General features: G+C 31.1%; 1 protein-coding gene across 1 annotated transcript; it reads right to left on the reverse strand.

The window, feature by feature from the left end:
* Window positions 1–4,818: 4,818 nt before the first annotated feature.
* Window positions 4,819–8,414, reverse strand: LOC100499811 (MinE domain-containing protein). Its single transcript, NM_001249423.2, has 2 exons — window positions 8,195–8,414; window positions 4,819–5,896 (listed from the first exon to the last, which is right to left on the reverse strand). Exons 1-2 carry the CDS (start codon window positions 8,288–8,290, stop codon window positions 5,294–5,296), a joined length of 699 nt encoding a protein of 232 aa, NP_001236352.2. The 5' UTR covers window positions 8,291–8,414; the 3' UTR covers window positions 4,819–5,293.
* Window positions 8,415–15,437: the final 7,023 nt, after the last annotated feature.

Below are 15,437 nucleotides of genomic sequence, written 5' to 3' on the forward strand. Positions count from 1 at the left end.
TGGTTTGCTTCATCAGGGACTTCATCTTGAAGATCATCCTCACTAAACTCTTCTACATTGTCCCTTATGATTGCCTCTTCCTCAAAAGACAATGAACTGCCACTAACGATAAATGTTTCCATTTGTCAATACAAACAAAGACAATGTTTCATTACTATGTACAAATCATTGAAATAAAAAAAACAAAACATAAATTAACTAACTACAGGAAATTTAACCATTTACTTCTATTGGAAGATTTGATTAAAATTATCTGCAAGTGAGCAAAAACCTTTGATAAGCAACTGGTGTTTAAGTTCAAAGAAATTCTCCTAGCGTTGAGAAATTCAAGCGAAAGTTCTCGGTGTGAACCCCATAAAATAGAGTGTGGCTAGGGTAATAAAACTACTAAAATTGTGCTTAGATGCATGATTTTGCTAAAATTGAAATCGTGCTTGGATGCACGATTTTCCTATACTAAAATCATCTTTGAAGCTAAGATTTCAACTTATCCCTCCATGTGCTCCGCGTGTGTGCAGGAATGGTTCTTCACGGATTCCAGCTCACAGATTCCATAGCTTCATAAAATTCTTCTTCAAGGTTGGATTCCTTTGGTAAGATTCCTTGCATGCATTCAACCAATCATCTTACCTTTATTAGCTAGCAAGAATCTTGCTATGGTTGCTAGTTGATGTGCTTTGTTCCATCAATGTGAAAGAAAGGCTTGCAACACTAAGGAAAAAAGGTTCAACTCATTTGCAGCCAAAAGAAGACATAACTTGAATCATTGTATCATAAACTCATGTGCAACTTTAATAGTTTTGCAACTGTGAATTTTTGTTGTTGTATTCTCAAAGTTTTGAATCATTATTGGATGTGATGGTTTTTCTTATTAAAATATATGTTAAAGTTACAATAATTCCAAAATAGATCTACATATATAACAAGCGCTTTGGTTTTGTTCTTGGCATCCAAAATACATTTCATCTTCTATCGTCCAACATGTGTTCACCTTCATTTGTGTTTCCTTCCTTTCTCTCTACATATACCATTAAGTAATTTTGGTATTTTTGTTTGTTTCTTATTTTTTAATAAAATAAATATATATTATTAGTAAATTCCCGTTCATCTTTTATACATGAATTTGCTTAAAATATGCAGGTATGGAAAACAACTAAGGAGGACCAATAGATCTGTCATTATCGCAGCTGCAACATAAGCATGTTACAAGAAAAATCTAGGAAGGAAATGAGAGACTTATCCGCCCTAGGCGTCATGCAATTCAGGTAATCAAACACTTAGAGTTGTTAGATCCCCGCGTAAGACATTTAATCAATGAAGTTGGCTTCAATGACATGTTAAATATTCAAAACATAGACATAAATCATCATTTAATAACAACTTTAGTGGAACAATGGAGAACAGAGACACATGCATTCTATTTTCCATACGAGGAAGCTACAATGACCTTAAAAGATGTGGCTTTGCAACTTGGTCTAGAAATAGATGGAGAGGTCGTAACTGGTGTCAATAATGATTATTTGGTTCCTTTTTGTGAACCTTTATTAGGTTTCATTCCTCCCACATGTCATGCAATAGGGAATACAACCAAATTATCATGGTTGAATAATGCTTTTCAACAACTTCCTGATGATGTCAACAAAGTTGTTATCACACAACATGCACGAGCTCATATAATGATGCTAATAATAGGATTTTCTATGCCAAATACATCAACTTTAGAGTTCATTTGATGTATCTATTACTATTGCATGACTTAACAATGATAAGAAACTACAATTGGGGTTCAGCTGTATTAGCTTGTCTTTATCGAGCTTTAGATGATGAGGTTGACTTTAAGCAAGAAAATATTGGAGGATGCATGTTGTTTCTCCGATCTTAAGCATGGGATCAGATTACATGCATTTCTCCACGCATAAAAGAATACACCAATGAAAAGGTTCATGTAGGACTGGGGTTTCCTCTTGCACGTAGGTATGTAAAATTGTATTTCTATGATTGATTTGTTTTTTAATAGAAACTTAAATCATGTCATTATTAGTGTAATAAATGAACTATTTTTTATAGGTGATCTCGCCCCATACAAAAAAACCACCAGTAGCATCTATGCATATATCTCATATGTTACACGTTTGATCAATTACGATCAAAGGAAGTTATTTGATTAATAACAATTATGTTGAATATCTTTAATCATCATTATGTATGCTAATGTAATTTTTATTACAATTTTTATGGACTCATTATCGTAAACATGCAATAAGCTGATTAATAAATGTTGATCTTTCTCTCGTTGCTCTGTGTTGTCGTACCTCTCATGTTTCGCAATTGTGGAGTTTCACCAAACAAATCAAGTCATGAGACAATTTGGCTATCGCTAAACTATTCCACCTGACCTATTAAATCTAGATCAACTCCACAAAGAAGATATGAGAGGAATAACAGACAAATATTGGCCTCAATATCACCAAAGGTGGATTGTTATGTGGAATGATTGTCACAATCGTATAATTCAAGGTCAACAGTATGATGGACATAGACATTTGCATGAAAATTCATAATACATGCAATGGTATATTCCAAGAACTATATGATATATATCACCTCAGGAGTCACTACCTATAGAGGAAGTAAGTATACATATAATTGATAAATAATATTTTTATTAATACTCAAATATTGTCTCTAATTATTCATTATTTTTCTAGTATGATGAACCACAGGCAGAACCCAATTTTCCATAGCACATGACACAATGTAGTTATCAACCTATTTGGTTTTCAGGATATATGCCTCACCATCAACAATTTGTTAGGCATTCCAATTTTCAACAAGCGGCCTTCTCCAATTATATGCCCCAACGTCAACAATTTATTGGATAATCTACTCATCAACAACATGACTTCTACTAAATATGCCTAATCGTGATTGCCAAAATTTTCAACCATCAGGATTCTGATCATATACCTCTCAATTTCCATTTCAACAAGTTCCTTATACTTCTGATATTTTTCCTGACTAATCAAATATGTTTGCTTCTTATTCCATGACACCATCGTTTGCATACAATTCAACACCATCAATGGATTGTTATCATCCCACATTGCCTATTCAGACGTGAAACAATGTTGATGACGATGAAGATAACAACAACAATGATGGTAGTAGCCGTTTTGTGGTCGGCGAGGATGACAATGCTCAAAATGATAATTATGATGATGTTCATCATGAACATGTGTCCTTTTCACAACATCAAATGGGTAGACACGATGATACTATGACAAGGGGAGTACAACCAACTTGATGCGATCGTAAACTAAGAGGGAGACAACCAAAACTTACTCAACAACAATGAAAAGGAAGACCACAACGCCACACAAGAAGACTTACATATGGGACATCCTCCTACAAATAAACATTTTTTCTTTCAATATATGCAACATATTGCATCTTTATTTATAATATTATGAACAATTTCAAGTGTTTTTGAATTTCCAAATTTATTATTATAGTCATAATTTAAAATAACTTTTATTTTAATTTAGATTTAAATACCATGATTTTATGCAAAAATTAAAAAATAAAACTCATTATAAATTATAAATTCACAATTTTTTAAAAATAAAAAGTCAACCCAAATCGTCGCTCACAACACAATTTTTGTTTGATATTAAAAAAAAGTGAAATTGCCAATTGAAAAACGATTTTCATTTAATTATGTAAAAAAGAATTCTAAATAACAAAATTATAATTACATGCACGATTTCTTCATCACAAAAGACTACCAAACCAAAATTTTGCTGCTAAGCACTATTTTTGTATTTTAATTTGTGTTTCAATTGACAACTCACTCATTCCCGTAATTCAAAATATATTCATTATGATAATTTTGGAAAAATAAATTACACTAGATGGGTTAAAAAGCCAATCCTTGGGTATAGAATAAATTATGTTAAGAGGAAAATATTCATCTTGTGTGTACTCAAGCTCCACGACAAAAATCAATTACTACTTTCAACAAGAATTACTTCATATTAGTATCATGATTAGAAAAACAAATAAAAGAATTGTTTTTTATAGTGAAGTCTAACATGTTTGCTTTCTTCCTTCCTTCTTCCTTTTTTTTCCTTTGTAGGAGAATAATTGTCTAATTTTTAATTTTATATTTTCCTTTTCTCATCCTCCCTTTGTTGAAGTGAAAAATTAAGTCTAACCTAAAACATGTTAATTTAATCATTCTCTCTCTATATAAATTAGAATAATTATTTTAAATGGGGTCATTTTTATTGCTATTATTTAACAAAAGTATTTTTAAATATTTTTATTCAAGGAGAACATTTTCACGAATTTCTCCTTAACTTTTTTTCTCTCTTTTAATATACATTTTTTTTTTTCATTTCTAAACTGGACTTTATTTTTTAAAAATAATTTCTCAATAGTTAAAAATAACTTTATTTTACAATATAATTTATGTATCATAAATCTAAAATATAATTTATATTTTCAAAAATATTTATTTATAATAAATTTTATTATAATATAATTTATATATTCAAAATTATTCATTTATTGTAAATTTTAGTCCTATAAAACAAATATTTATTTTGTGCAATATATTGGCTAAAATATTAATTGAAAAATAATCAAATGGATCATTCATTTATATATATAAAAAGATATAACCAAACTAATTATAATTGATTTAGTTCAAAGTTAAATAAACTAATTAACCAAACCAATTTAAAACAACATAAGCACACTCCTCAACCAACTCACACCTCTTTTTATGTCTACATTGCAATAGAAACACAATCCACTAAGAAAAAAGGAAGCAATTACATTAGATTGAAAATAAGTTACATAACACACATCCAAAATGTAGGAAGCACAATTTTTTGCACAAAAGCCCTATTCAACAGAAATTGTATACTTCATGCCACATGTCTACAGACAACAAAGCATATGTAACATGACTAACATAATGAGAAAGGATGATTCTGGCTTAACTATCTGCTAAAGCTAAACTATCAGCTCTCTTTAACCAACTACCAATTCCACGAATGATTCATACACTCAAAACAATCAAAAGCTTATCATAAATGCTAAGAAGTAAGAAAAGACAACATAACATATTTAGTTCAATGATGCAACAAACCAAGCTAACAGATATAGGTAGTACAAAAACAAAAATTCTAACATCAACAGAACCAGATTTTAAAATATATACAGCACCACAGATTGGCTTTCACTGGTAAGCATTTCAAACACTAACATTTGACCAAGAAATCAAGATTCAAGAACTTTCGTCTGCAACATAGAAATCAAATCTAACATCAACAGAACCAGAACTCTCTCCAGTGTCCTTATACTCAACATTTGTTATTGTCCCAAATTCATCCATTTCTTGATATTCTGGCTTAACCCGCCGTACAGGGACAGTGACAGAGTAAATAGTTCCAAGATCTGTATCAGCAGAGACACTCAGCTGAACTTTATCCTGTGATTCTATTTCCACAAAATCTGATAGAGCACGCACAACATTGCTTACAATTTTTCGCTTTGCCTCATCACTTACTTCACACCGATCAGAGAACAAAATCATCTTCAAGCGTTGCTTGGCAATCCTAGCATTGGAGGTTTTCCTAGATGTTGCCGATGGGAAAATTATCTTCCAAGCCAAATTTAACCGCTCAAAGAAGTTCATTTTAACAGCGTCAAGGAGAAAGTTCTCGGCTTCTTGGCTAACAGAATCTGATGTAAATTTAGGACCTCCAAAGACCGCAGAAACTGGCTTGCAATACCCACGCTTATTGCATCGTACAATTGTTAGGCAAGGGCATTTTGGGGTGAATTCAGAGATGCTACATGCCCCTTTCAAGAAAGGATGAAAATCTACCTATTAGACAGAAAATTTGAGAAATTTATGACAAGGCATTTTTCATTGCTTTCAAAAATCTTGATAAAGTTATATATAGGTAAATGTAAGAATTTATTAACAATGCAGCATTCAATTCAAGACGCTAAGCCAAAAGCATATGAAATCTGAATAAAAGCATCTCATCAATAGAAAAACTAAAGAACATTTTCTTGAACCTGTCCCAACTCTACTGAAAAATCAGAAAACATAAATGCAGTATCACATCTCTTTAAGCATGAGAAATTGTTAGGTGGTCTAGGACTATCATGGTCCACACTAATCTGCACATGACATATAATCAATTGTAATTAATTATTTCTCGTAAATTGAAAAACTTGAGTACATGTCACACAAAGATTGGGCGGGACCATGGACATATGATAGTCCCAGACTACTTAATAATTTCTCCTTTAATCATACTTAACACCCCCAACTAAATGACAAAAACCTAAGTATATTTTTTATTCTATAATGTCTAAGGCAAGTAACTTATCGACAATATATTAAGCATACTTTCAATCAGATGAAAAAGGATACAAAAGTAGTTATGCCCTCCTCTAATTTGGTCTAGAGGGCCATGAAATGGAGTTTTACAGCTTATGAATGCAGATTATCATATCAACTTATCTTAATAAGATCTCTTATAGCATTCAATCAACCACAAAGAAATTCAAAATAACATATAATTCAACGATTTCCATGTACTTCCATCATCTGAAAAACACCTATAGTAATATTGGTTTAGAACCACAAGTATCTTCCACAGAAGACAATCCTATTTGAATCCAGAACATCCATAGCATAAGCATAGTAGGGATAACTCTCCCAGTAGAGGCTTTTTTCTATACACAAGGCTCATGGTTGTCAAAATTGAGATCTTAACCAAGATTGGAAAGAGATTGAAAGATAACAAAACAAGGGATAGAAGCATGGATTGTAAGATCCCACCAAAAATATAAATATATATTTGAACATAAAAATATGTGAATATAACTAATTAATACATGTAATAATACTACAAAAATTCTAGTAAAACATTTATATTTATTTATAGCTATTGTATTATTAATATCTTAGTTTATTTATATTTGACAGTAATTATAAAATTAAAAACAGAAAAGAGCATAAAGAGGGGCAGAAAAGTCATTCCAAAATTTAGGAGATGTTGTATTTCAAATGAAAGACCCAAAAGACGACCAATTCATGGGTTTCTGAACCAAAAAATAGCTTCAGCCAAGTTACACTGCAACCTGTTAGAGGATTTGGGAGTAGAGTAGTAGTGACTGAGAGCAAAAAGTTCAACCCATCGAGGACATCTGAGAGGGAGGGATCATGCTGAGAGAAGAGAGAGATCAAGTGATGCAGAGAGGATGAGATGAGGAGATTTCAGAGAAGAGGGAGATCGTCAGAGATGTTGAGCCACCAAACAGGCAGCCGACACCAGAGAGAGAGGAGATGAAGTGGTTGGCTGAGTGTCACACAACCTGAGAAACTCAAGCTTATCATAAAGGTTTGCATGTTTGAAGCTCTAGAAAGTACACAGACTTCAAAACTTCACAAGCTATCCCAGTGATCCTGGGTGTGAACAAGCAAAGGCAGAGGTCGAGAAAATCGTAGGAATGTAATAAACCATATATGATCTTACAATCCTACGAGTATAATCACAATTTTGGCAGTCTTGACAAAGCTCAAACCTAAAACCTTCTTAAGGAAAATAAGGCACGTACCACCTAAACCATAGTATACCACAATGGAGGCCAACCACAGATACCACCAACAGTCCCTAGACAGCTGCCACAGTACATTTATGCATCCCTTATTTGTAATTGTAACTGTAACCTACCACTATAGAGGAAGGTTTTCACTTTTTACCAGACAAGCTACTAGACCCCATCCATCATATCATGCCAATTGCCAAATGCATAAATGCATACATAAAAACAAAATTTGCATACTCATATTAAAGGGCCACATCTGTTTCTTCAAGGCTGTTATTGAATCTTAAAACAGTAACTACAATTTTTTTTTACTTGTTTCCATTCTGAATGCTTCATAGTCTCCACTACACTGAGCAATACATTATAAAACACGGTTGAAGAATCAAGGAAACGCCGCAACTTTAACAAACCCTAATCGAATTCCAGAACCCTCAAATGGTGCGGTTTGCGTGTAATTAGGAGTTGAAATCATCATGAGCGGAATTGCAATGAGAATATATGCATACTGTGAGAGACTGCGAGAAGCATTCGTTACAAGAGAGATGAGAGAAAACGAAACCTTGGGGGAAGGGAGAGAAGAGGTTCGAAGTGGAGGCGAGTGGGAGCGATAGAGAGGAAGTGTTGCAGAGACTCTGAGATCGCCGGAAATCGCCATTGTTGACAGCTTCGGGATAGTGTTCTCCCAGAAACGGAACTTCGATGTTCTCAGTCGCAATCTTCAATGGCCGCTATTATCACGCCTCCTAGTACGTCGTCGTTTTGTCAGCCTTTGTTCTCTTGCCCTTTATTATTTGGTAAAGGAGAAATAAAGCACAGAAAAAATAGATGCATGTAAGAAGATTAAATTGTAATTTTATTTATCTTATAATTTTAAATTTTAAATATATGGTTTTCGTATTTTTATTTTAAATTAAGACATTTATTTTTTTTATTTTTCAGAATAAATAATTTTGATTTTTCTGTTCTTTGATATGACCTATCAATAATAATGTAGTGCTTATGTAATTATTGACATGACGTTTGTGTGACAAAAAGTTAAATGAAGTGAAAAATAAAAAAGATATTGATAAATGTTGAACTCATTAAGGATATAAGGAGGTCAATTTGAGTTGGGTTTGATCAAATTCATATCTAATTCAATTAAATTTGGATAAGTTGGTTTGGGTCAGTTTTTTAGGAAAAAAAATGAAATTCAACTCGAACCAACTCGTTTGTAAATGGTTTGGATAGAGTTGAGTCAATAGGTGAAAATATTTAATTTTGTTTATTCTTTCTTAAATTGCAATATTTTTTATAAGTTAAACTTTTTATTAAATGAATCAAACACAATTGTTTCTTATTAGATTCTTTATTAAAAAAATTGTGATGTTATCATATCTCATTCCACTTCATTGACTCCTATCCATTTATCTATGGGGGATGAGAAATTAAACATATCATATTCAAGATAAGAAGTTTCAATAAGTATAATGAGGATAAGTTTCAAACACTTTTTTTATATCAAAACCAATTTGGCATTAGAAGGCATATTCTTTGTAAATAGATTCGAAGTATTTGTAGAAGTCCGTCTAAAGTGACTTTAATCAATAAAACCTTTGTCGCTTTGATCTTAAAGGGCAAGGATGTATTGATGTTTACTCAATTCAAGTCGATAAGTCTATATCATTAATAATCAATAGTATTTTGATTTTTAAAAATTTTAAAATATATTACATATAATAATAATAATAATAATAATAATTTAATATAAATTAAGGGATCAACAAGCGGATTAGTGAGTTCAAATATTAAAATCCATGACTCAATCCAAAACTCAACGAATTTGATTGGTTCTATTTGAGTCTCATCAAAACACAAAAATTATCCAACTGAAACGGTTTAGATTGATTTGAGTCAATTCGAGTTCATAGGTAACTCACATCCCTAGAACTCATGACATTTATTCAAAGATATCTAATAAACCATTAAAACATTTGTTTTTGTTTAGTTAATTTTGTAAACATTATTTTCTATGTATCATTAGTCAAAAAGTTATTAATTTTTTTGAATTATAAAAATTTATAAATTAAAAAAAATATTTAATATATAAATCTTCTTATTATTATTTTATATCATTTATATATTTATATTTTGAATAGTTTACATATTTTTATATTAATTTTACCCATTAATAATTCAATTTCATAAATTAATGCATAAATTATTTTGTAAAGTAATTTTAATATACAAATTATTTTTACCCTAATTATATAAATCAATATAACCAATAATTATGTGAATTATAAAAATTATTTAAATTTATTTTAATATATAAATTATTTTTTTTCAAATTATATAAATTTAAAAGGCTAATATTTAATTTTTTTAGAAACTTACATGTTAATATTTTCATTTTAACTATAAAAATTTATTTATTAAATAATTTTAATACTAAATATAGAATTTAAGAAAATTACATAAATTAATATGTAAATTATTTTGTGTAATTTATAAAAGTTATGTTTTTTATATATATAAATAATACAAATTTATATTTTAATTATACAAATTAAATTTTTTATTTTTTATTTTTTATTTTTTAGATTATATAAATCTATTTTAAATTTACCTAATTATTATAAATTACATAAAATAATTTTTAAAAATAATCTATATATTATTTTAAAATTATAGAACAATAATAATTTTTTATTTATAATAATTTATTAATTTATATTAAAATAAAATTTTGTAATAAAAAATACATGTATATTAAATGTTAAATACTAAATATTTTATTTTAATTTAAAAAAATTTACAATTTGAATAACATGAATAACCTTAACTAATGATACATGTAAAATAGTAGTTATAAAATTAACTAAATAAAACACGAGTGTGATAGGCTTATCATTTTCTCTAAAGGTCATAAATTCAACTTTTACTAAGACTCTTTTTATTTCACATTAAAGTCAACATTTGACTTACAAAATGATCAAAATTACTTATTCAAAAAAAAAATAAGAAACTAAATGTCTTGATTTAGAAATAGAGAACCAAAATTGTGGATTAGAAGCCTCTAAGGAGAGGTATGAGCCATATAAGCCCTTAACTTATTAATAATACAATGAGGATGAAACTCAAAGACTTGTATAGAAAATAATGTTGTAATAGCTTACCTAGCCAATGTGTCTGCAACTTGATTAGTTTCCCGAAAAAATATACCTTCTGTAACATCCAATTTTTCGTAAAATAAATTAAAAATAATTTTTATTTAAAAATGAATAGAGTTTTAGAAAAATGATGAGATTTTTATAATTAAATAAATAAGAAGAAATAACTTTATTAATTAAAATAATAGTTTGAAGGAAAATAAAAAGGATATTTTATTTATTCATTTGATAGGAAATAAAATAGAGTTCATTTTATAAATAAAAAATAGAGTAAATAAAAGGCCCAGACTACACTAGTTATAAATAGAAACGTAATAGGTCACTCTTTACATTTATGACACATGCGCTTTCTTTCTCACAAATTTGTTTTCCCTTCTTCCTTTCTCAAAAACCTTTTTTATTCGTATATACTCAAACCTATCTTAGTAAAACGACGATCTCAGACTCGCTAACCGTTGGATCGTCATGAAATTTGAATGTGCAGTTTAGAATTTAAAACGAAAATATCTATGGTGGAAGAAATGTCCCTCGCACTGAGATTTTTCTTTTCCCACAAACACTCAAAACTGTCTCAATAAAATAATAATCTCGGACTGTTCAACCGTTGGATCGTCGTGAAATTTGGACACCGTCTTTCAGAACCCATTCACACACATTCTCACTGTTGGGATTTGTAAAGTAAGGTTTTATCAGAGAGAAATTGTTGGAACTACTAGAGATGTCACTATCACTGTCAGACTACACACTAAGCCCACTTAGAGGTAAGGGATGAGTTTATTGCAATTGGGGTTAGAATGAACATGTGTAGGGATCATTAAGGGATCAAATTGGGATTTATTTTGGGATATTTATTGAATTATAATTTTTCCTTTATGATTAAAAATACAATATTGTTGTATTTGATGAACCAATTGATGTTCTGATGAAAATTGGTTGATAAAATTGAGTGCTTTTGGTGTTTTCGTATTTTTAACCTAGGATTTTGATTCATTGATTTTGATATGATTGTGTGAAATTTTTTGAGGGGTTTTACTCCCCATGTTGTGAGAAGCATTTTTGTATAAATTGTTTGTACTTTGGACAAGATTTGCTAGATTGGCATGATAAATTGTTATATTGAAATTATGAAATTGTGATTAAAATTGTGCCTAAGTTATAAATTGAATATGTGATGAATTGTGAGATAACATGTTGCTTTGAGATTATAACATTGTTATTGGGATTGAGTATAAGTACAAAGTTGAACATGCGTTGATTTGTGAGATACAAGTAAACATGTGATGGTGGATTGTGACGTTGTGATATGTTAAAATTGTAGATATGAAATTTGGTTGTGAATGAGTGTGTGGTTAACACTTGATGTGACAATAGTTATGTTGTGAGCCATGAATTATACAATAACCCGACTGGTGTTTACCTAGAGAAAAGTGTTTATGCACAATGTTAAAGGGAACGTGTAGGATTCCTAGTTAGGAACCTAAAGTGTTAAATTGTAGCGCAATGTGTTAAACGTGTTTGAAACATGAGTATGAGGTCGTGGGTATTGTATAATTCATGAACAGTGTTTGCGTGCAAAAATTGTTTTAGGAGTTGGACCTGAATAAGGAAAGTGAGGCTTTAACGGATTCTTCGGAGTCTAGGCCTTGGGGGTAAAGACACTCGATTTGAGTGATCCTTTAAGCCTATGTCGATCTCATATAGTTGGAGCATTCTCGCAAAACACAATGACCTTGACTGGTCACCTTATGATTTTACTTGGTGAGAGTGACCTGGCATAACCATTATGTGGTGTATCTTGTTATGTACTCCTAAGTACCCCAGTGCAGTTTTTCACTGACATGGTACCACATTGCATATAGGCTTGAGTCTTTGGTATAATTGTTGCAAAACGCTTGCTAATTGTCCATTATGAAATTGATGAGTGTTATTACGTCTTCACCCAAGTATGTGATTCATGTGTAATGTGATTGGTAATTGAAAAATGAATTTTAAATGATAAAGTGGTAAGTGGCGTGGATTGTATTAAGTCGAGCTATGTAATAAATACTTCCATAATTTATTTTGATCATGTCTTTGTTTATTTATACTTTTTTTTGAAATGTGATAACTCACTTCCTGTGTGCCATTTGTGTTTTGATCCTATGATGATCTCAAACCTTATCTTCGTGGGAGTAGATGACTAGGTGGGTGACTTTAAAGAACCTCGTGCTAGAGGACGTTAGAATACAATGCTATAATAGGATGTGACTTTGGGGACAATTTTTTATTTTAATTGCATGATCTTATTTTATTTTATTTTACCTCACTGATTTAACAAAATTTCTTTTGTAAACTTTGACGGCCTTGCTCTGAGTCGAATATGTTTTTAATAAGTTTTATTCGCTAATATTAAAATGAATGTGACCCTTTTATTCACATGAACTCCTTTATGTTAATTGAATAAAATCATTTTAGTTAATTCTGTATTTTTATATGTTTTTCTTATTTATATGTATGTCGAGGTAGAGGGTGTCACATTTAGTGGTATCAGAGCAGGTCGAACCTTTCAGCCAGTGTACTATGTGGTTACCATATTTTGGTGTGCACTCTGTGTGATTACTTATGAATGCTTTTGTTGAATTATTAATTGTATTTTCCCTTGCATGATTAAATGAGACTAAATGATGCTTGTGATGTGTGTTTCATCCTTAATGTTTGCTATACCATAAATTCATCGTTGAGTCATGAGTTATGAGATCGGCTATCTCTATAATTTGTGAAGTGCAGTTGGACATTATGGCAAGTCGTTAGGTGATGCAGGTAGTCTTGATATTGATTTATAATGCCTTAATGAGCCCTTATCTTCCTACGTGTATGTTGTTAATAAGCTTATTTCTCTCTTGATGTGTGGATTAGTATTGTGAAAACCTTTTGAACCGTATATATGCCTTGGATGAGTGTGTCTTTCTTGATGTGTAAACACACGGCTACTTAACTCCCTTCTTTTGTGTGTAGCCATGAATGTGGTTGTTGAAGCTTGCAATTTAGTAATACACCATTAATGGCAACTTGATTCTTATTTCTTGTATGCACGTTATATGCTTGTGGTAGGAACCTATAAGTCTATGTATGTTTGTTGTATGGATGTTTGCGATTTCTTGTTCATAGCAATGTTAATGCTTTATAGTTTGATGACATGTATCAATATATATTTCATAAGGAATACTATTTTGATCACACCTTCAGGTTCTGGTATAACCCATTTCCTTATGTTGCATGTTGAAGTAAAGTAACTTGATTACACTTGCAAGCCCGAGTATAATTCATTCTTTGTGTTATGAGCTTATTTCAAACAGTTGGATTACTGATGTTTCTATCACAATCAAGCGATTGTTGACATCTCCATATGTGTGTACACTGTAAGACCCTTTAAGGGCAACAAGTTAATATGTCACGAGTATTATGATGAGAACCACTGTGGGAACCCAATGAGTTTGATCACAGACGCGACAAGATAAAATTATTTTGAGAACAATTGAGAAGTCTTGTGTTTTGTAAAATTCATAAATAGAGTCTGCGTGGTAAACTGTTTTTGGGTTGGACCTAAATCAGGAGGGAGAGACCCTGATAGACTCTTTGGAGTCTAGGCCTTGGGGGTAAATACACCTGGTTTGAGTGCTCCTTTAAGCCTATGTCAATCCCACATGGTTGAAGCATTCTCGCAAAACAGCGTGACCTTGACCGATCTCCCTATGATTTTACCTGGTGTGAGAGTGACCTAACTTACCAGTGTGTGATCTGTCTTGTCATGTACTCCTAAGCGCTCAATGAGGTTTTTCACTAACATGGTACCATCTTGCATATATGATTGAGTCTTAATGTATGTGTTGCATAACACATGTGTAATGATATTTGTGACTTGTTACGTGATGATGTGTAATGAATTGTGTGAGATGTTGTGTTGTGCTTGAGATATGTTGTTTTGAACACATGATTAATGTGAAGGTGTGGAATGTGATTTTGTGATTGAATCCTTAGGACAAGTGATGTTATGCAATGAATGGTAAAATGATGTGAATTGTGCTAAGTTAAGCCTCTTATACTTATATTATATGTGTGTGTGTGTGTTTTCATTTATATCTACTTGTTTAGGAATGTGATAACTCACTCCCCGTATGTTGCTTGTGTTTGGATCCTATGATGATCTCGAACCTTGTGTTCATGGGAGCAGATGGTTAGGTGGATGACTTTAAAGAACCTCGTGTTAGAGGATGCTGAGACACAATGCTCTGATAGGATGTGACATTGGGGCATGAGTTTTTATTTCAATTAATGATGTTATTTTACTTTATTTTATTCCATTGCTTAACTTGAGTTCTTTTGTTAACTTTGACAGCCTTGTTCTGAGCTGGATATGTTTTTAATAAGTTTCATTTCGTAATAGTGAAACAAATGTGATCCTTTTACCCACGTGAATTTGTGTACGTGATTTAAGTAAAATTGGTTCAATTAAATTCCATATTTTTATATGTTTTTCTTAAGTATATGTATGTCGAGGTAGAGAGTGTCACAGTTGTTAACGCGTTTAACTCGTGCAAACCAATAATCCCAAATCGATGGTACATTCTTGTATGAGAAATATGAAGGAACCTTGTTGATTGCACCTCCCAA

This window comes from Glycine max, chromosome 1 (assembly GCF_000004515.6).
Source record: "Glycine max cultivar Williams 82 chromosome 1, Glycine_max_v4.0, whole genome shotgun sequence".
Lineage (NCBI taxonomy): Eukaryota > Viridiplantae > Streptophyta > Magnoliopsida > Fabales > Fabaceae > Glycine > Glycine max.